Here is a 23591-nt window from a genome sequence, read left to right on the forward strand (position 1 = left end):
ACGATATATTATAGCAGCCGCGTGATCAGCATGCCCCGCGTTTTCAGACGCGAGTCGAGGAAAGGGTAGAACTGGGTCAGCTTCTTCCCTGAATAAGAAATCAACGAGTGAATGAGATAGAGTGAAAGAGAGAAAAATAGAGAGAGAGAGAGAGAGAGAGAGAAGAGGGGAAAGAGAGAGAGAGAGCTGTCGAAATGAGATGGCACAGCGCGTACGTGTTCTCTATGATGAACTGATTCGTTTCCGCGTCTTCCTCAAAGAAAAACCTAGACGCCGAGAGATCTTGTTAACCCTCTGGAGGTTGATCCGGCTTCTGAGCAATTTTCCTCGGAAGAACTGCGCCCGCGCTGCCTGAATTCTGATACCCATGGTGCGCGGATTTCTAAAAATTCACCAAGCCGAAGATTACGGCTGCGCAACTTCTTATTTATGGAACTGTGCCCCTTCATATTTCTACGTACTGTGCTTCTTTAATCGAAACGGGACCTCTGGAAGCTTCCAATCTCAGCACTTCGCAAGTGCTGGTCTGGATTAGTATATCAGACGCTTCGATGTGTTGAAGATCAAAGGGTATCGAAGAGAACATTTTTTCTGTTGGGTCACTTGCTGGGGTTAAGAAACAGTCGCCAGAGTTACTAAGATAAACCTCCCGTGTAACAGCTATATCAATTAAACATGCTAATTGAGCACTGTTTGTGAACTTTTCGGAATGTTCGGAGTGGTTAATCGTGTTAAGATATTAACGTGGATCGTCTAGAATTTAACGATTCGTCTTCATACGAATATGCATTCTTGAAGACTTCGTTTGAAAGGTTCTTTCAAAAACGGTAGCATAATTTTTAAAGATTCCTCGAAAATGTTACACATTCGAACTGGGTTTAAATGAAGGTAATTCTTCAAGTTCTTCAATGTCTCACGTGTAATCATATTTAATATTATTAATCTTTTTACAATGAATCATATTCATCACTTTAAAGAATTCATTTAGAAGACACATTGACGAACATAATTTCGAATGTATCAATCCCAACATGGTTGCGATCTTCTTAGATATTCAACATTTCTCTGATAATTCGGATTGAAGGCAAACCTAACAAAACAACAATAGCGAAACCGTAATCGCCAAAAATTGTCGATACGCCTCGTCGAACGTGCGCTCGGTAAATTGCAATTAAAATGTCCGCACTACAATCTATCCGGAACAAGGACTTTTCGCCGGTAACGAAAGTGTCCCCGTAGTCTATCGATTAGTCGACACTCGCCGAGCACGGAGCAGCGACGAGCAATTCGATCAGGGCCGACAATCGTGACCATAAAATCAGCGGATAGTTAAGATCGATTGTCCCCGATGTTTACGACTTCGGTAGCCCGTTGGCGCACAATGGACAGTGGTCACTCGGCTATCTGACCGAGGATCCATTGTCTTCGGAGAAGAAACAGAGGCAACACGCTGCACCAAGGGGGTGGTATCGGTTTCATCGAGGTGATTCGCAGTAAATTGCGTGAACGGCCCGGGCATCGGCGGGTGTTTTTTTCGGGGCTCTTCTGGGCCGGGGTACCGACCGCGATTTTTATCGACGAGACAACACGTGGTCAAGCGCAGGATGGCCCCCGTTAATAAAGCGGAAAGCAGGGCCCGCCACGGACGCAACTTTGTTGCCGGGGCTTTGGCACGCGCCAAACTACGAGTCAGCTGGTGATGATCGGCACCGAACGGTACCCATACGATGCTCGACAGCTTTTTATCTCTGGACAATATCGAGCAGCATTTCGGAAACGTTGTTAGCGACTACCGGCGAATTAAAAGGTGAAAGGGATCCGCAGCACGCGGTCGAGATCCGCCGGATAGATTGCACCGAATGCGTGCAATTTGCAGGATGAAATTGCTTGGTTCGTGCCTATTGACAGCGTTTTCGACACCGACTTGCTCTTGGCACGATCGACAGCTTTCCTCTGGGCCGAAAATGTTGCTTACGAACATTGGTCAAAGTTTCAGTTTTCAAGTCAAAGTCAAAGTTTTAATTTATTCATTTTTATTTAGTTTTGTAGTTTCTTCATCATAGGCAGAGCTGGGCCATTTCAAATGAGAATAAGAAATAATTGTTTCAAATAATTCGTTCCGTATCGTTACTTTCGATTTTGTTATTTGAAAATACGAATAATATCAATAGATAATAGCAACTTCAAATAATTAATTGTTCCGTTATTCTTTTACTTCAAACACGACGAAAGAAATAATCCTCGAAATAATATGCAACGAAACGATTTTACTTTAAGAAACCCTTACGTCGATTTGCTTTAAAAAGGTTTTATTTGAAGAAATCTTTGCAGTAATTTCATTCGAAGAAATCCTTACAAGACAATTTTATATGTAAAGATCTTTACAGCAACTTGCTTTGAGCGAAATCTTTTCTCGAGAAGTTTGTCTTTAAGAGATTTCTGTCTTGGTGCATTCAACGTTGCCACGAAAGAAAACGATCGCTCCAGTATCCCGGAAGATGAAAGAGGTATGTTATTCTTCAGAAAAAAATGTGCCTCATTATCGGATAACCATTTGCATTTAACATAGTCAGATCGGTCGTTCGAAGCTATTCTAAGGCAAGTCATTGGCAACATGGTCCAAGGGTTGTTCACCTAAACAATTACCGACCTGTTACCCGGCCAGCTGCCCCCTTAATTCGTTCGAACACCCGAAACGGTAAAACGAAGCAAGCGGACCTCGACAAATTCCAAAAGTCGCAGTACTCGCGATGCATGCCGAATCCTCTGCTGTCCGAAATCGTTGGAGCTCCTAGCCGACAGGGGCGATCACGAGATATCGATACCAGCATCTCGCAGCAGCAGCAGCTAGCTCTTGGCTTCCTGCTCGGGCTATGCGCCGCGAGAAGTGCCATGCATAATTCAGGAGAACGGCGCGCAAAGCGACGAATTCCAGGACTCTGGTAGTCCCGAATGAAGACGATAGAGCTGCTTGGCCTCTCCTCTCCGTCCCGGTTAGGCGATCCGGGATTTCGGGATCACAGGAAGCAGCCGAGGTACGGGGACGGGCGTTGTTACCAAGTGAACGTATCAAGGGTGGTAGGAGGCTCGACAGATGTTGAAAATTTCAGACTCGAAGGAAGGACCGAAGAGAGTGAAAAAACCTGGCCGAACAGGAGGAGGAAAGAGGGGTGGGGTGGACAGAGACGGAGAGAAGGGGAAGACCGTTGGCGAGAAGACAATGGGGGATGGTGGCGCGTGGCTAGCCGGTACCCTTGGTGGGGATAAATACGGGGTGTAGGAGACACTTAAAACGATGATGAGGATGACGAGAGAGGAAGAGAGAGACCGAGGTGTGCTCCGGAACATGGGGAGCATTGAACTGGATCTTGATCTTCGGGGAGGAACAGGGGAAACCTGCCGGTGCTGCGAATCGCCGCGATTTCGGCTCGCAGGATGTTCCCTGGCGCGGGGGTGGAGGCTGCCCGAATTTAATCGACTTCTAACCGACGCAAAAATTCAGTCGAACGTACTATCGTGCGAGTGATTTTTCTCTGATTTAAATAATTATTAAGGTAAATGTTACATAGTATAATTTTATAATATTTTTTCAAATCGTTAATATATAAGTTGTATTTTATTTTATCTTATTTCGTTTATTTTATTTCATATTATTGCATGCGTCAGCATACAATAGAAAACGATTTTTCTAGGAACAATTTTTAACAATTGGATTTCTAGGGAATACAATTTGAAAGAATGTGATTATTCATTTTGACTTGTGTAGAACTAATTGATTTCTAATTGAGTTCTTCATTAGATACATTTTCTGGTAACTGGATTTTGAGAGAACATTTTATGAGAACGTCAATTAAATATTGTTAAAAATGTGAGCTTTTATTTGAATTTTTATTTTTCTCGATCTGGACTTTTAGGAAAAACATTTTAGAAGAACGCCAATTAAACATTGTTTAGTGTGAACGTCTGTTACAACATTTTCTGAAAACGTACTTCTAGAAAAGAAAGAAATCTTTTGTCCATTCAGCAAAATGTCTGATTAAGACAACTAGCAAAATACACTGATGTGCACAATTATAATAACTTTTACATTGTTAAATGTGAAAGTTACTTCGAGTCTATAATTATGCACACCACATGAAAAAATCAATGTATCAAATCTCTCACGAATTCAGTAAGAAATCTGAACAACTTCGTCCAAATTATCTTACATTTTTCCGATCGGAATATAGTAATTTCTCCCGGAAATGCCAAATTTAGGGTTGCTGTGAATCTCCCTGGGCCGACGAAATCGGTTAAGCGTGTAATATAGCACGCGACGCGAATTTCAGGAAGGCAATACAAAATGGTTTGCTTGGGTGGAAGTCAGGTACGAAAAACCGCGGAGCTACAAGGTACGTGACTATCGAATCGTGTCTGTGGCCTCTGAATTGCTTTCGAATCGTAGCACATGGCCTCCGAATTGCCTCCGAATCGGGTCGTGTGGCCTCCGAATTGCCTTCGAATCGTGTCGTGTGGCCTCCTAATTGCCTTCGAATCGTGTCGTGTGGCATCTAAATTACCTCCGAATCGTGTCGTGTGGCCTCCGAATCGTGGCACGTGGCCTCCGAATTGCTTCCGAATCGTCGCAAACAATTAAAAATAAAAAATTTAAGTCATCGTTTTGATTATAGCATTTATTTCTTAGCTATTAATGTACACCGGCATGCTGGCCACTACCTTTTTAGCCGACTACCCCAAGTTTCTATAGAAACGAGCCACGAGTCCCGAAGAATCGCGTCTTAGTATTCTCAGATCTGCCGATTTGAATTCCGACCTCCGAACATTTCCGAGAGCAATTACTGTAATCGAATAAGAACTCATAGACAGCAGATCAGTTTCGCAAGAGAAGCGAGCATCGTCCTCGATAAATATCGTCACAAAAATTCCTGCCAACGGTGTGCTGCGGGTTTCAGTTCGGTCGAGCTCGTCGTCGGCCAGAGAAGGATCGGTTACTCCGGGCAGACGGTGCCGAAGTAATTTTAATGATTAATAATTACAAGCCACGCACTGGCGTCGGCCGTTTTACCAGGCACACGACATTCTCCCCGCCAAGGTGGGAACGCTGACACGCGCCTGCCGCGGTATTGTCGCGTGGCTCTCGGAGAGGAGAGGATTGGTGAGGAGAGGAGAGGAGAGGAGAGCGGTCGGTTCGTTGCCAAGCCGAGAGAGCAGATACAGAGAGGCGATGTTGCGACAAGGACGAAACGGTGACGTCCGAGCATGAGAGGGGCAGAGGGGTCGAGAGGAGAGGAGAGCAGGAGAGAAGCGGATAAGTCGCCACCTGCCACGAATGGGCAGATGTGCCGGGTCCGGAGCGACCGACGTCCTCGAATTGCCTCCTGGTCCCGAACAGGTCCAAACAGCGGCCTATACGGAAGAGAAACACGCCGAGCAATTAAATGATAATGCCGCGGAAAGTGGATTCGCGAAAACTCTGGCCCAGCGACCTCTCTAGATAGGTTATTGGGACAGCTCCTGCTAGAGCCGCTGAAGATCGCTGGATCCTTCGATCTGCGATCGTCCGAAGCTGAGAACGAGTGGAAAGGGTCTACCCTTCGACAGGGCAACCCTTTGGCACGATCTGCCAGGAGAAGTCTACAGAATTAGGTAATGCATTGTATTTATGGCAGGCATATTTTAAATGCTATTTTAACCCCTTCACCTAGGATTTCTTTCAGAGTTCATAAATTTGTTACGCGACAAAGAAAATTGTTATTTATCGTATACATCAATTGCAACTGGCAAATACCGACGACAGAAAAATTCAATTTTATTTGGAGTGACCATGACTGAGTAACCACTCATATTTGCTAGATTATGTTCATTATCTTCATTACGAGTCCGACACGATATTATAGATAAAAAATAACAGATCCTTCACGATTGAGAGAGTCTAAACGAAGCGGTAGGTAAAACATTTTAATATGGTAATCTGAAACGTAAAAAAATACTTTGATAATGCAAAACATAAAATAAGTGAAACTATCCTTCGAAAAGTGGAGCACGAGCAACCGCATAATGTGGAGCAGGATCTCATGTCAGCTGCTGATGTTCCATTGGTGGCATTCAAAGTTCTTTCAAATTTTCTGCTACCATTCTTAAGTAATTTTTGTCTGGTCACTTCGGATAGCAGCCTTTCAGAGTTAATTCGATGTCAATTTGGTTCTGCGTGGCAGAATGAGACATCTAGAGCAGAAGAAGTTAGAGGATAAGTCAGCCAAGATCCAGAAGAATCGAAATATGATGTACATAGGTTAAACAAATTGCTTCGATTTTATGCGATCATAGATCATAAAGGATTAAAATATCAACAAAGAGGACACCAGGTATTACAATCGTACATTTTAATTTCATATAATTTCCAGCAAACGAATCATACTTCGCCTCTTGCTCTACATTGTGCAATTCAACACTGTATAATGTGTCAGGATCATTTTGAAGACTTTCGAACATGATCTACTAAATACGGACGTTATGAATTCCTTTTATATCGAAATTAAATTTTACTCTTTTGTTGTCAATCCCCAAATGTTAAAGCAAAGGTTGGCTTATATTAAATACAAATCTTCACCTCGCGTGGAAATTTAACTCTTCAACTTTCAGGATTAGCAATGTTTATTTCATAAAATCTACGTTGATACAATCTTTCGACAAATTCTATTTAAACAGTCTAATTATTTCCAACGATCTATCTTTTTATATTTTCTTTCAAAGCTTGTTTATGGTTTTGTCAATGGATACGTTCGAGTTGTAAGTAGGCGATCCTAAAATAGATAATTCTCCAAGTGCAAAGTGTAAATTACAACAAGAATATGCTACTTAGTTGTAAAAAAAAATCATAGTGCGAGGAGTTCATGAACGATGCCTGCTATTGAAAGACGTTACAAGAGGCATATAGACGCATAAAACTTGACAAGATTCCGAGTATAAATTTCTTGCCACCCCCGAAAATATAAAATTTCGTCGATTTCGCATAAACGATCAACACGGACCGTTCTATGTCCGTCGTGTTTCTTTCTCCATTCGCACCCAGACTGCGGCTCGTTATTACGAGCTTGACAAACAGGTGGTTGAAAAACCATTTCTCTTCTCGAGTCATTCGAAGTACGCGGCAAACAACATGAGAGCGCGGCTCGTGGTTGCAAGGAAGCAGCTGCCAATCGGTTTTTCGTCCGGCAACAATGTTCGATTTTTAGGGACTGAAATTATTGAAACGCCATGGGCGCAGCAACGCGACTGCGTTTTTGACAAATCTGATATTCGTGATTCATACGTCCCGTCGCCTGTAACTGCGGATCGAAATACGCCGACATAAAAGGTAGCAGGTGTCTGCCACCCTTATGCTCGCGGATGCTGTGTAAACACGGTTTTCATCAAGGACTCGGCAAGAAGAATGGCGGCCGAATAAAAATCGAACCTTTCAATCGTTCCTGAACAGTCTTCGAGTTCATTTATTGCTGCTTCAATTGAATCGTGAATTCATGCTTTGTTAAAAAAAATGCGCCACTGTTTCTTCAGGGACTGATTTCTATACAACTTTGTTGAGCGGAGGCAACACTGCTGCACGTCCATCATTCGTTTCATTCGACTACCGAACTGCGACTGGTTTCTGATTTCTTTCTAGAAGACATTTCTAAATAAACTTCTTTATTTAAGCATTAAATGTAGTTAATGATCTCTCTTTTGCAGATGTTTTATACAATATCTTTGATACACCATCCGATTAAAAAGTGGACTGGAAGAGAAATCTCTCGAGCCGATTAAAAGATTCATTGCAGGAAAACATGTAGCACAAATGTATCATGTAAACATATATTATATATATATATACTCGTATATTGTTATGTTAAAGACAGACGAGTTATACAAGTGTCCAGTTTTAAATGAACATTATTAACATTAAGAAATAATTGCTACATGTTTGCAGAATAATTGAATAATAAGGATACAGTAATTTCTCCCTAATTCGCACTCAGATTGCGCATAAAAATGTAAAATTTGGAAGAAGAGATACGATTATTCGAGCCTTGCGTCTCGTTTTTACAGTTACCGATTATCAACAACTATAAAAACGAGGCGCGAGGCTCGAATGATCGTATCTCCATTTCCCAAATTGTGCATTTTTGTACGCAATCTGAGCACGAATTAAGAAGAAATTACTGTAGTTCGTGCAAAAGTTGTACGATGACAGTAGAAAGAATAGCTTACCACGTGATCCATAAAATTCGGTCAGCGGTTTACTAAGCTGAATATAGTCGTTTGCAGCAATCTAGTATTTACAATGGAGGATTGGCAAGTGCATAAATGGCTGCCGGGTTCCGGCTGCCCGTAATAAACTGAAAGAAGAAAATCGCGAGGCTTTGGCGAATTCTCGCGGCCGTGTAATGTCGTTGGCGAAACATCGACGACTTCCGCGGGACGGAAATTATGTCAGCGGGCGGATCGAAAATGTCACGCTGTCATCGGCTCAATTGAGAAATACCCAGTGTGTGCAAGGCAAACGGACCGCGGGCCATCAGGAATTTTTACACTCGCTTAAATTTAGCACGGCTCGGAGTCGCGCGTCCACCTGCCCGCAAGTGCTCCTGGTCCGCTTGCATTTGCGAAAAATACTTCCTAATTAATTCGCGATCATTGGGAACGTCACTTCGGCGAATTCCGAAGACGCGGCACGCGTAGAAAATATTCTGGTAAATTATCCGCTAAGTGGTTCGACATAATTAAACGCGGAATAACGGGCTCGTTAAAACAATTCTGGTTTCATCGCAGTTGCAGCGCAGTACTCGTTTTATTCCATGCGGCGAGGTTTTTGCATTTTCGGAACTGCAGTTTAGATTGCTGTATCAAAATTGGAGATTCACTTTGAACACGCTATTAAATGATTCAATTAGGGGGGAAGTCGTACAGCAGGCTGCAGTATCGACCAAACTTGGCATTCGTTTCTGTCATTAGATGAGAGCACTTCTAAGGCAAAAACAAATGACCATTGTATAAACGTCTAACATAGTTCGAAAGCATAGCACTCATCCACTGTTTCTGAATTTTATTTTCAAGGTTCACGTATTTCTTAACATCAATGATTTATTTGTAAGCAAAATCTATTGTAATTTCAAAATTATTTATCCCCTCAATTCCATTAAAAAATCAACAATTACTAATTCTCTCCTTCAATCGACGATTGGCAATTAATTTCATCAATCGATTAATTCAATCGTCAATTTATCGTTAAACATTTTTTTTGTCAAACATTTAACCCTTCGTTGTCACATTTACTATACGAAGCACGTACGTCATATAATTTTCAAATAACAGTCGCTCAAAAACTAGCAATACTATCGAGACCTAAAAATTTGTGAATATTATTTGAACATTCTAGAACATTGTTTCCTTTATTAGAACTCAATACCTCACTTCCAAGTATATTGAATTAATTCTTAATCTTCACTTTCTCGAAAAATAAAATTTGAGACATTTGGACGCAGCGTGACAGCGGAGGGTTGGTCGAATGAAAAATTGTAATCAATTGAAGCCGAACCCTGCACATGCACGAAGAAGGAACAAGGTTTCCAGAAAGGGGGGGAAAGCGACAGAAGCAAAGGGTTGCGACGGAATCGTGCAAGGCAACGGATTCGATTGCACGGATCGAATCGTCCGAGTCGACGAAGATCAGGCGCAGCCGGCAAGTAAAGGGCCTCGATAGGGTTCAGGAATATTGTATCTGTCGCCGAGGTGGCTTGTGCATCAGCTGTATGCGGCTGATGATCGTTTTCTGGTATTGTCCGTGGCGGAGAGTAAAGGACGAGGGAGAACGACGACGCTGCTCGTCGTGGAAGGGGGCCCCGAGGCCCGGTGGACGCTTATTGTGCCGCGAAAGGGTGCATCGGTCCACATCGCGTTGAATTTCGCATTCACTCGGCAATAATAATGATTCGCTGGGCTGCTTTCTTCTTCTTCTCTCAGGAAACAAGCGCGTTCTGCCAGCCGGCACGGAAAGGCTACCGGAGGAACAGTTTGCGGACACGACGCCGGAAAAATGACGGCGATTTCGCGTTGCCGGCGTCTGCCTCCACCTTTTTCTGTGCGATTCGTTCTCCCTCGAGCACTTCTCGATCGAAGTCACTAATCGGCACCGAGGTGCTCCAAGCAATCAATCGTTTACGACCGGAACGAATTTTCTTCGGTCACCAGTTAACAAACGCACGGTGAGGAATAGAGTGGCCTGATCATTAAATGAACGCTTAAGCTGCGTGGGCTGTTAACACATTGATCGGGCGATTTTTGTAGAAATTTACGCGTTTAAGAGCGAATAAGAGAGAGTCCACGCGTCATTAAGTATAATCAACTTCTTCATCGTGTAAGATATTTATTTGAAAGAGCATGATGGGCTGCGTAGCGATCACCTCTGCGAGAAGGAATGCAAAATAATATTACTTGAAGCTAATCCGAGAGTAAAAATTAATAACAAGAAACCGAGAAACCAACGATTTAATCGAACCAAAATTTCATCCAACCGAGAGCGTTTCGCGTATAAGAAAAAGTGAAATCGTGCGCATGGCTTTGTACGACACCGATATTTTCAGCAATTTAATGTATGAAAATAAATTTAGCGACGGGTAAATTGTTTCAGGCTATGTACAACAATTTTTAATAATGTCTCCGAGTCGCCGTTTCGATTAATTTGGATAATTGTGATTTATCCGAATCAATTAAACCGCTCGTGTCTATTGCCGATTTCTGGCAGCAATATAAAGTTTGCGTTCTACTAGGGTTAGTTAGATCATTACAGGGGTAACTACTACATGTATTCTCGAGGACAAGGCGCGGAAGCAAGAAATAGTGTACGCGCGATTGTATTTTGGACGACAAAAGAGGAAGAGAAAAGATCGTGCCATTGTGATTGATTTTTCGAGTGTAAAGAAGCTGGACGCGAGAACACAGGGGGTGGAAACCGCGCGTCGACAACGATCAAGGGGTTAAATACGAGCCATTAGTGTCTGTCTGAGAGGCAAGTGCTACGTTTCCCACTGTTTGTTCCAACAACTTCGGTGAGTCGATGAGTTATGACATTTCGAGCACGTCCGAATGCGTCGCATCGAGCTTCAACCCTTCCGGGAGGACGACACTGCCGACGGAAAAAAAAGACTCGGAAAAAAAGCGTGCAAAAACTGAACCACCCCCGGACAGCGCGCGCTTAGATTCGAATGGAGCCGCAAATTGCTAATAAAAAGTAGCTTGCGTGCGATTGTAATGGTAATGTCTAGATAAGGCTCGCTCAACCCTTATTTCGGGTGCAGAATTTTTTTCTTACATTTCTCTTCGTACGGCTGCTGCATTTTTTTGCGGTGGAACGAGCTTCTCGCATTGTCCTTTGTGCAAATGTCTGTTAATAATAGACATTAAATATTGTCTGCAATGTATTAATTTTCTGCAAGGTAACTTGAATATTTCAAGATATTAGGGAGAATCTTCCTGTTCTTCCAACTATAACTTTTGCAAGAATTTTTTTAGAGATTGTCTAGTGATTCGATTGGATTATTCGATGGTGTTGTACAAGATTGTATTCGTTAGTTCGCGCATCTGTCCACTCACTCTGACCAGAACGCACTGTTTATCGTAGACTGCGAATTATGCGAACGAACGCGACCAGAGGGAATCATCGACTCACGGGAGGGTTCGGCGATATCGAGTCCGGATCGATGAACCATCCCCGCGCGGGTGCCAAGTTCGAAACGAAGCGCAGGCTTTTATTCGAGCCGGTGATTAATTATGCGAGTTCACCCTTGGCCGCAATTAAACCGAGTTTCCAGCGCCCGTCGCGCGTAAATGTCAGGGTCTACGCACCGTGGCCACGCGGAGAGCTGAGGAAGAGGGGTGGCCGTGGGGGTCGCGAAGGGGTGCGTCCGAAAGAAAGTAAAATAGCACTGCGAGAGACTTTTATCCCTCGTTAAGGGAGGACGAATGGGGTAACCCTCGCAATTATAGGAACCACCCCTTCGACAAACTTGCTGGGGCGGGGCCCTTCGAGAAAAATTCGTACGCCGACAGAGACTGGGGATTTAAGCTGGGCCCACCCCCGCGTTGTCAAAGGGTTCGACCGACGGTTTTGTCTGCACGGAGACACGGCTTTTCTTGCGCGTCTTTCGACGGGGAAAATTATTTCGAAATCCATTAATGAGCCCGCGATGTCGCGCGCTTATTTTTTATTCGCCAGGCTTTTATTTCAAGATTTTTATTCACAGTCGACTCCAACTGACATCGCTGCTTCGAATAGGTACTTGCCTGATGTACGGTTTTCATCGTGGAATGCAGGAATCCGTTCAAATACTCTGACATTTTACTGAAAAAATGTATACGTACAATCTTTGATAATTGTTTTTATTCGCAGATTTCGCATTGTTTGGTACGTGGATCAACTTAATGTCTATCTACAGCGGCCGAAATAATGATAGCCTCGTCTTGTTTTTGTTATTATATCAGTGTGTTTTACATTTCGTTTCTTGTTATTGTTTTTTTTCATGTAGATTTTGTTATCGTTTAGATAATATAATTTTTATTAATACCATTAAGGAGAATGTAGTATGAACATTTTTTAACCTTAAAAACTTATGTTAAACTCGAAATATTACAACAAAATTGCGATTTATCCGATTACCATGTACAGTTCGATTTTTATTAAGACACGTTATACATATTTTTTCGTAGATTTTGACACGCTGATTCCAAGTCCGGTAGCATTTAAATGAAAAAACCAACGAAACTGTAACATTTTCGATGAAATCACTTGATAACCCGCTGATTGTATCAATAAAGAATAAGCAATTAAATGATAATTAATAAGTAAGAATTGAAATTGTATTCATAAACAAGAAATAAATTTTATTATTTTAAACAATTTACTTAGATCTATAAAAACAGTAAGTTGCCTTTTATTTGAACTTTCGAATAACAAATAATTTTTCATTTTAGTAATCATTTAGATGAACATTTACTTAAACGTTGCCCAACTACGAACAAAACCCAAAGATCAGGCTCTGCGAAAGCGAGAAGCTCGAAGGACTATCGCATCTATTCAGTATCGTGCATCCCGACATTTCAAATTCCACTTGGTCGAATAAACGACTCCGATTTCCCGAAGTCGGCAGTGAAAGGATGAATTTTTGCGGATCCTGCACGTGTCCAGGGCCGCGCTAATTGCGCCTGCTAATTCGACGCGCTCGGTCAATTAAGACTAGAAATTCCGCACTTGAAATTTGTCCAGAAGTTACGGCGCAGGAGTCGTCGCGATTCCAATTTGGTATCTGTCCGCGACAGTCAGCGATTCATCGCGGACAAGCGGCGTGTCTGAGCGTTTCCGCGACCATTAAAAGCGGAAACCGCGGAGAAGACGGCCGCGGACTTCGGGGGACCGGTGGACGAGCGGGACGAGGGAGGCGGGGTGTTCCTAAACCGTCGTTCTCTCTTAAAATTAATCCGCGAGGGTTGCAAATAGCCTCTTTGACGAGCGGCCAATTCTCTCGTGCGAATCGCGTGGATGCCACTCTCTGCGTACTTTCGCCTATTCTAACGAGCAGAAGATGGAGAAGAGGAAACGAGAAGAAAGAAACAGACGGACCGGGACACAAGCAGTGGTATAGAGACCGATTTTTCCTGACCACGATTTTCGAAGCCCTTTGAAAACGCTCGTTCGTGAAATTGCTCTCGCTTGTAATTGCACATTTAATACCGAAATTCGTAATTTAACAATATTGGAAATGATTGAATCGTCATTCGACCGAGAAATCTTTCATCTTGATTTTCTAAGATATAGTTTGCAGAAATGTTCACTATGTTAATTTTAAACGTAACACAAACGTACATATAACAATTTTTAAGTACGTAAAAGTCATAGAACTGTGTTTCTTTCTTTGTTCATTTTGATAAGCTGAAATGAATGTGTCGATTGATAAATACGTAAAAATGTGTTTATTCCTTTAAATCGTTTTGATAAGTTCGAAGAACTGTATTTACGCGTTCTTAATATCTCTTAAGCTTTCTATCTTTCGTTAATAACCTGGAAACCCCTTCAAATTTTCTTCAGCAAGTATTTTCTTTTTTCTGCAAGACATTCACAATATCGTCTTCAATTAAAATAATATAGATGACTGTCGATACTAAAAAACGATAACGATAAGACGATCGATTATTAGGCAATGGAATAGAGTAAACCCGATACAATCGATGCTCTTCAATAAAATAAACGACATTTATGTATAAAATATGTGTGTGTGTATAAAAGTCATAAAATTGTTAAGATATGAGAAGAATTTAATAATTTTATTATGCTAGCTTCAATTTATCAAGATTATCGAAAGAAACAATTCATTTTTATTTAATTTCTGTTTCTTACAATCGTCTTTGAAAAATTCTATTTTGCAAATAGATCGGCAGTCTATCAATAATCATTCGATTAACACCTGTGTGAAATTGATTATACAATACAGGGTGTTACGCCTAACTGAGAACAGTGAAATATCTCGAAATAGATCGAAGCTACGAAAACAATGTTTATACAAAAAGTGTTCAGTATAAAGAGATGTTTTAGGTAATATCAATAATTTTTTTATTGGCATAATGGTGAATGATATTTCAAGATCAAGAGTTGATTTTTCTAAATAGGACCATACATTTTTTTACTCATATTACGATAGCTGGTTTCAATACGAATCCAATATTGTATTATTTCTTTCAAATAATCATAAATTAGAAGCAATTAAATTTGCAACAGCGGGAGGAGGACGGTATTCCAAGTCGCGTCGCGTCGGTTGCCTACATCTTGATTGACGTGTTATTCTATCTTCTCCAGCCAAATTGTTGTTCTCAGGTTTAGCTTCAGTCGCTTTCTCGGTTACCGTAAAAGGGTTCCGGTTTTGTGAAATACATCTATGATTTTACGTATTACTGAAATTGCAGGTTTTAGTTTGTTCGGATGTCGCCTATGAAATTCGTCCCTCACTTGTCGGTACGAATTAAAATCGTCACCTCTTAGTCAAACTTATTTCGATTTTTTCCTGTATGATTAGCTGAAGGAAATAATAAAAAATTGTATTCGTATTGAAACCAGCTATTGTAATATGACTAAAAACATGTATGGTCCTATTTAAAAAAATCAACTTGACCTTGAAATATCATTCACCATTATGTCAATAAAAAATTATTGACACTACCTAAAACATCTCTTCATACTGAACACTTTTTGTATAAACATTGTTTTCGTAGCTTCGATCTATTTCGAGATATTTCACTGTTCTCAGTTAGGCGTAACATCCTGTATATATATGTACATAATCTAATTGACTATAATACTAAAATAGGCTAATAAACTAATTGCGACATCCAAATTTTGATCAGTGCTCAGAATATTACATTTTAATAGTTCTATACAACGAATGCTGTAGCACCCAAATCGATGCAGATCAAATTAACGTGCATAATAATTTCGAAAAATAAACGCTGTGTGGAGAACCGAATGCATGACAACGTGGCGTATACATTCGTCATAGCATTCATAGCATTCGCGTCATTTTGCATTGCAATGAAAACGAATGCTACAACACTCACGTCCGCGAACGTGTTAAACGGAAAAAACAGGATTATTTATAAGTATATGTTATCGTTTGTAATTTCTGGCACGAACTCGCCACGGTGTTCGAAGCTCAGATCTATCAAGACGCAAGATTTCTGCAGGAGAGAGAAATCGCGGATGGCAAAAAGCTGTTGCTATACCATTGCCGAGGAGCTGGCTTCGACTGCGAGTCGTCACCGAAGACGACGGGGGCCCGCTGAGAGTAGCCTAAGTTCGCACCCCGTGGCACGAGAGGAACCTTTTCCAATTGACGTCATAGACGCACTCTTTTGCCCTTTTTTCCTCCTCCTTTCGTCCTCGGTGTCTGCCCCCCTCGCCCCGTTGCCCCACCGACCGGCGTGCAACGGGTTAAGAATACAGCGTGGCGGGATTACTTTCGGCCTATGTGTTGCAACGTTCTGCACTGGGAATAGCCGGTGGCCAGGGCTGAATTAACAGCCGCTATCGAGACTATATATCTGTGTTTTGTAGTCGTCGTCGTCGTCGGCGACGACGACGGGCGAGTTCGCCGCCTGAACAAATTCTTCGACTCCCCCGCCGGGAACGTTCCCGTTTCGTACCGCCTCCGTCAACCCCTACGGTTTTTACCGTGTTTTGTCATTTTTCCCATTTCCGACAGCGTTCTTAGCTGCTCGACCGATCTTGAATTTCTCAGATTGTGCGGGGCTGATAAAGCTCTATTAACCCTTTGCGGTTGCATGATAATGGAAGATTATGAAAATATGCGCTCGCGTTTGAAAGCATGTTAACACCTTCTCGAACGAAATAAGATCTTTAATATTAGGTTCACGGAACCCGAGAAAGTGACGAAAATACGATTAGTGACGAAATTTACGATTATTCAGATTGTAAAGATACATTTACGAGTTATTTATTCAATATACAAAGTCGTTAAAATAACAAATGATGCATCTTATAACAAAACAATTGGATTTTTAAAAAAAATCCAAATACCATTTCTGCACCATTTAAGAATGGAGCCTTCAAAATTGTCTTCGAACCACCCAGTACAATACACCACGAAAAATCGTTTCGATCATGCTGTCACCGGATCGCCAAGTTTCCCAGATTCCGGGCAACCTTGTCGCCCATTCGACGGAGATTTCCTCGAGGGAAAGACGACGTATAAATTCAACAATCAGTCGGTGGATCCTCCCACGCGGCTGCGACCCAGCTGATCTCGCAACACCGGCAGAAACTCGAACGGTGGGTCCGCACAATGGCGGGACTTTTAATGTTCGCCAGTTCCGTGCGACGGTATTGTGCAACCCGCTACCTGAAGGAAAATCGGGAAAAACCTGCGATTTAAATCGGTCCGGTCGGACAAGAGATTTCGTTGTTGCAGAAGTCGGTGGCGTAAATCGAAAGGAAGCTCGTCCCACCTGAGCGGCGACCTTTTGTTCGGGCAGGTAGAAATCGATGAAACGAAGAAACCGCAAGTGAAAAGCGGATCGCGTCTTCTTCGAGAAGTTCGAAGAGTTCAATAAGTTCGAGCCGAAGGTGAGCTTGTGTTCAGCCAATGTTAGCTTCGAAGATTGTTGCGACGACGACGGAACGTTTAACACGTTAAGTGCCGAAAATCAACCCCGAGAATTCTCAGAAAATCTGAGTAATTTAATTAATTCGATTGAAACTAGAAAGTTCGAATTTATTTCATTTATTTCTCATTTACTTGATATATTTATTCGTTATAATTATTCGTAATAATTATTCGTAGATCAACTAGATCTGTAAAGTACATCTAATGAAACGCCAAATATTCGAAGTTTGTTGGAATTTCTTACTTCGACGTTTTTACTTAGCGTCGTCCATATGTAATCGGCGACAGTCAACGTATTAAACATGGACGAGTTGCGAAGTATCCTTGAAGATAATTCGCTGATTTCTGAGAGCCTTCAGGCGGTCTACGTTGTTTTAGATACCTGTTCGTAGTAGATAGGGGAGAATTAGCATTCTGCAAGCCTGAAACAACGTTAAGCAATCGCTGTTCGCAAACGTGTACAAATTTTAGAAATTCGCGAGTCATTTCTTTTGCAGGTTCTAAATATATATATAATATAAAGATAAACGATTTTTTTAGATCATGCATAGTTTATATAGTTAATATATCAATATTATATATATATATATATATATATATATATATATATATAGTTAATATATTATATATAATATAATATTAATAATATAATATATATATAATATATATAATAATAATATAATATATATATAATATATATAATATAATATTAATAATATAATATATAATATATATAATAATAATATTAATATATATATAGTTAATACATCAATATTTTAACATATTTATGCGCGTATGATTGGAAGTAGCGGCGATAGTTTCTCGCGAGACACGGCGTATGTGAACACGAGTGCATTTGGCGCGTCAAAGTCAAGGATCGCAGTGGCAGGACGTTAAGATCTCAAAATTTCATTGTGCATAGTCCGGCTACGAAACGGCTTGTTTGAACTTCTAAGATTCAATTATTATTTACACGAACCATAAAAACAATGTAGCACGAATAATTAGGATTTCCCGTCGACACCTGGCGACTCACTCTTCCCCAATTAACAACCGATTTCCGCGTAACAAGCGGTACAATTAATCGTCGGTCGGATAATTGATCCTGTATCGGTTCAACGAGAAATATTTATTCGACCATAGTTATCACCGGGTACATCGGTTTCCCCGTAAGTCGGAATTAAATTTCCAGATTCATTAGCCGCCATGGCGCGTCTCGTGACGCACGAGACGGCTCTCTTTTCCCGGCGTTCCTCCCTCCGGTCTCCTCGCTAGCTCACACTCACCCTCTCTCTCTCTCTCTCTCTCTCATTCTCTCTTTTTCTTTCTCTTGCTCTTTCTAGACACCGCTCGAAAATGGCCACACGCAGCCGGCATAGCATCTTCTGGTATAAATACATATGAGAACTGGGTCGCTGCCCTGAACCACAGCCGCTGCGTCGTCTACGAGCTTTCCTCCTTGTTCCCCGGAAGTCTTACCTTTGACCCGTCGCGGTTTCCGCTGGTAATTAGTCGGACACGTTCCGAACGTGTCCGCGGGCCGGCCCGGACCTTTTGCAAGCTCGCCGCCAGTTTTCCGTTATGATAACAGCCGATATTTAGCGGACCGTCACCGCTCATTAGCGAATGTCCGTCTGATTGTAGATGGACGTTGCAAAAGTGGCGGACGATTATGTTCTTAGACGAACGCTCGCGGCGAAAACTCCAAAAAGAATTGTCTATACATATACGTATCAACGTTATTTCCGTGAAATTGAAATCGATTCTATTGTTCTGTTACGAAGGATTAATGAAGTTAATGAATAAAATTATTCCTTATTAGAGCCTCACGCGTGTACAGTATACACCATTCGTGAGAAATAATCGCTAATAATTCAGTAGTTAAAACGAGATCAATATAAAATGAATGAATTGATCAATTAATTCTCAAGAATTAAGAATAGAAGAATTATAAAGTAAAAAACTGTTAAGTTTCACGAATATAACGATTATAAAATGTATGCATTTTTATATTATTAAATGTTAATTTTCAAGAGTTAATAATGCAAGAATGTATACATTCTAATCCTCAAGAATGAAATAAACGATAAAATGTATACATTTTAATTCACAAATATGCAGTTAATATAAAATGAATCAATTTCAATTCCTAAGGTAAGAATAAATATTAAATCTCACTAATCGACGTAAATAGTTAATCAATTCCTAAGAAATGGTTAATAAGTGCTTAATAAAATCTTCTTCCGTGTTTAACGTAATCTCCTATAATTTCATAAAATCTGTGATCTATGGTCGAAGATGACCGACGGACGATTATTTATCCGACGTTTTATTTCCCGATTCTCGGAACCGATTCGATCGCATTCGAACAATGGCTGCCGAAATTTGGAGGATCGTCGGTATCAGAGCAAATTAAAGGAAATCGCCTCTAGTTGGCTCGCGTGACGACGGGATTCGATAATAATAATAATGGAGGGGGATGATTTCGGCTCCGGCCACCGCAGCAGGATTTCCATGGATCTGCAGTCGCGGTTTTACGGCTGCGAATCCCGGGGCCGTGTGTCTGCAATATGACAATAACATCTGTGGCCCATGCCGAGGTACGCGCGTACCTGTGCCGGAGGAGGACCATCTTGCAAGCCCGACTGTACGAAACGAAATCGAAAGGTGTTCCTCGTGGAGGACGCGCGGCGACCAGCGATGCAGCTGGCAAAATATTTCTACGGAAGGAAAACGTCTCGTTCGCAAATTGCGGCTGCGACACGTACACTTGCGCAAACTAATTGTCGCGCGCGGCTTTTCACCGTGGAAATTCGTCGAATTTCTCGCGAGACTTTGACCCTCCGCGGACGTTCCGGAATTTTTTAATCATTTTCAACGTTAGACGATATAGTACGTACTAGGGTCTCAAATGGTAGACGAGGCTGAAAAATGTATACTTTTGTTATTTAAATAGTGGAATTATTTTTTGGGAATTTTTTGAAGGTTTTCTGAATAGTTGAAATAATTTAATTATTTCTAGAGACGTGAATAAAGTGGAAACTATCCAATAGATTGTATCTTTGCAAGCTTTTTTAATTTCGAATTACAGATTACGCTTATATATTGAATTAATTTTTGTAACATTTAGAGCTGAATTATAGTCCTTAAAAGATTTTCGAATCGTTGAATTGATTTAATGTATGTACGAAGAGATCTGAATAAAGTGAAAACTTCCAACAGATTGCATCATGCGGTTTTTTTGCATTCCCAAAAGCAGTTTATGCGTACACATTGAACTGCTTGTCTGTAATTTTTTAAGCTAGATTATAGTCCTCGAAGAGTTCTCCAATTGTTGAATTAGTTTAATATTTTAAGGGATACGAATAAAATGAAAGCTTCTAATAGATTGCATCTTGCGTTCTTGTGGCATTCCTAATTGTATTTTACGCACATAACGAAACAGTGTGTTCCAATATTTTCGCTGCATGCACTCTTTATTTAAGAATATTCTCGCTGTATGCATTTGATAAACAGCATTTTAGAAACACAACGATAATTTGACCCGAGAGTACACAAGATTCTATTGATTTTTTCATTCATCGATGTGTAATTGTATGTTTTATGAAATTGTTTGAATTTGAGCTGCAACAGCTGTTTTCCGCTAAATAGAATTTTCCCTGTGTGCTGTACGATCGGCATATGGACTCTCTTATATGTTTCGTTAGAGCATAACTGGACAAGAGGTGCGAAATTTTGATGCTTTTGTTCAATTTCAAAGAAAACACTTTGTTTGGAGAGGTGAGAAAGGATTCAATGATTCGTGTAATTAACACAGTCGTAAATTCATTGTGTTAATGTGTTTCAGAAATATTTAACGCTGAACTGGTACGATGATTTCCTAAAAAGTAAATGGCACGTTGGAGTCACGTTAGACTTAAAGTAAATGATGCAAAAAGGATGCGTTAATCTAATTCTAAATGAACATTTGGTTGCAATTTATTCTTGCTAGTGTATACAATAATGAAAAAGGGGGATTTAACCTCGCGATATCATTAAATCTTAAAAATATTAACGTATCTACGTCATTTTCGTATAAAAATATTTTATCTGCATAATTAGAAACGATGCAGCGAATGTTGAAATAAACAAATCGTTTAGTATCCATGTATCGCTTAATTAAACAATTTTCCTGTTAAGGACATTAATTACTGCAAGAACAATCGAAAACATGTTTATTTAACTGCACTTTTTACATAACACTATAAACTCCCCTAATCCCATTTTTACCGACAAGCCGAATTACACGAGTTACCCCGTAGCAGATGTCGCCCTTGTACACTCCCCGAGCGAACACGTGTCGGTAAGATAGAGTAGCATAATCGGTGCTCGCAAATTAAAACTCAAGCATCAACTTCCGACAGAGCGAATTACCAACTCAATCAACCGCGAATCTCGGACATTTCAAATGCAACACAAACTTTTCCAATACGTTTCTCCTGAAAGTATCTTATCGATCACACTAAGAGAAAACCTCCGTAAAAATCATAATAACGTTCCTCAAAGAGTTGCATAATAACTGCGGCTACATACCAATGGTCGGTCAGAAAATAAATCGATATAAACACCGTGAAAATCGCTGGTTAATTAGCGATTGGAAAATGTAAACACAAACTAATCGCAGCAATTAGTGTTCGAACGACACGCGATATCTCTGGAAAATTACTTTAGAAATACGATGCAATACCGCATCGTTACATTCACTATTGTGTTCCCACCTTCTTCCTTAACCAGCGAGCCCACTAAATGGTCCCATCAATCTCTAACAATTCCGCAGGCCCTGCGATATTTTCTGAACCCCAAAACCAGTCCTGTAGCCAAGACATCCATTAAATAAAGCAGTTCTAAACGAACGTTGAAACACAATGCGCTCGGACGGCAATTTGCTCTGCTAACTGCTCTGTGACCAGAATACGGACTGAATAACATCGTAAGTATTGCAATCGTTGTGAAAACTGATTGAAACGGCCAGCAGCGGACGATTAAACGCGTCGCGGCCGGTTAACAGGTTAATCTCTCGACGAAGGGTAAAACGAGAGGTTCGCCGGCCGATCGGTTCGAAAGCTCGGTTAAAAGAAAAAAGAAAAAAACAAAGCACCTAACCCGGCAATAACGATCGTTTTGCGCAGATTAGAGCACTGCGGCAGAGAAAATCGGGGATCGATGAGACGGGCAAAAGAAATAGCTTTGAAAATTATTGAAAAGGACCGCGGCAGGTGCGGACGGCGGGGAATACGGGTCGGCGGCGGGTAGGACCGGGCATTAAACGTCGTCGGGACGGTTCCGGAGCGGACGTCTCGGCGATAATCCGTCGACATAACCTCAAAAAAGGAACGGGTTCGTACCGCGGCGGCCTTGTGAGAACGGTATCCGGATATCGCCGCGGCGAGGAAGAAACGGGAGGCCGGGTCTCGAAGGTTCTCGCTCGCGGACGACGCAATGCCACGAAAAAAGTCAACGAAACTTGCGCAGGAGCTGGCAGCAAAGTCAAGAGCCCTCGCAGTTGACACATGTCAAGCGTGCAGTGCGACTCGAAAAAACGTCGGGGCGGCCGACAACACACAATCACGAATACGGATGTGAAATCGACACTCACCGCAGCGCCCGGCGTTGCTCGACGACTGGCCCATTATTCTCACGCCGACGGCGATGGCAGGCACGAGATAAAGCACTCGGTGATCGCGGCGTGCTCACGTGAAAAACCGGACGCATGAGTGCGCGAAAGACCGACACATTTTTCGAAAAATACTATCACATCGTGTACCCGCAGTGTCGCTACGACAGAGACGGACGGCCGCTTCGGAGCGACGAGGTGATTGGCCCGCGAGACGGTGCGCATGCGCGACCCGCGGGATTTTGAATCGCCTCGCGTTATCAAGCGAGACGCGGACAAGTTTCACCAGCTGTCGGTCCTCGCCGAGGCCTTCCGTCGTCTGCCACCGGATTAACAAAGGTAACCCGATCGTTGTCGTCGCCCAGCCTGATCAGCATGCCGCCAATTAGCATTACCCGCTAGCAATCTTCATTTTTCCCTATCCTTTGCCGATGACGCAATATTACGTCTTTTCGTTGTTTCTTGTTATTTGCCGATTGTTTGCTTCGTAAACGATAGAACCACTACGCTGGTCAAAAGGACCGGTTTCACAGTTGTAATTTGAACACTGCATTCACTGCACTCGTCAAAATGGCCGGCTTTACAATTTTTATTTTATCGCTTTTACGGGGCCGGTGAAAATAACCGATCTTACATTTTCTATTTTACCAAGTAAATTCAATTTTGCCATCCTTTTAAATTACAAAGCGATAGATGTTAGTGATTTTTACTACTTAGTAGGCTTAGTGTTACAATTG

At 41.6% G+C, this 23591-nt stretch overlaps 1 protein-coding gene across 2 annotated transcripts in view; it reads right to left on the minus strand.

Moving 5' to 3' along the window:
• The window catches only part of neur (E3 ubiquitin-protein ligase neur), a 143447-nt gene that overhangs the window by 109386 nt on the left and 10470 nt on the right, over positions 1-23591 (minus strand). Inside the window, exon 1 of one of the 2 annotated variants that reach the window (XM_033469045.2) lies at positions 22837-23015. The exons of the other annotated variant lie outside the window; for it this stretch is intronic. Within the exon in view, the coding sequence (XP_033324936.1) occupies positions 22837-22870 (34 nt within the window). The 5' untranslated portion in view covers positions 22871-23015. Of the gene's footprint in view, positions 1-22836; positions 23016-23591 lie in introns of those variants that run through there. 2 annotated transcript variants of the gene reach the window in all.

The sequence above is a fragment of the Megalopta genalis genome, chromosome 15, assembly GCF_051020955.1.
Source record: "Megalopta genalis isolate 19385.01 chromosome 15, iyMegGena1_principal, whole genome shotgun sequence".
Classification (NCBI taxonomy): domain Eukaryota; kingdom Metazoa; phylum Arthropoda; class Insecta; order Hymenoptera; family Halictidae; genus Megalopta; species Megalopta genalis.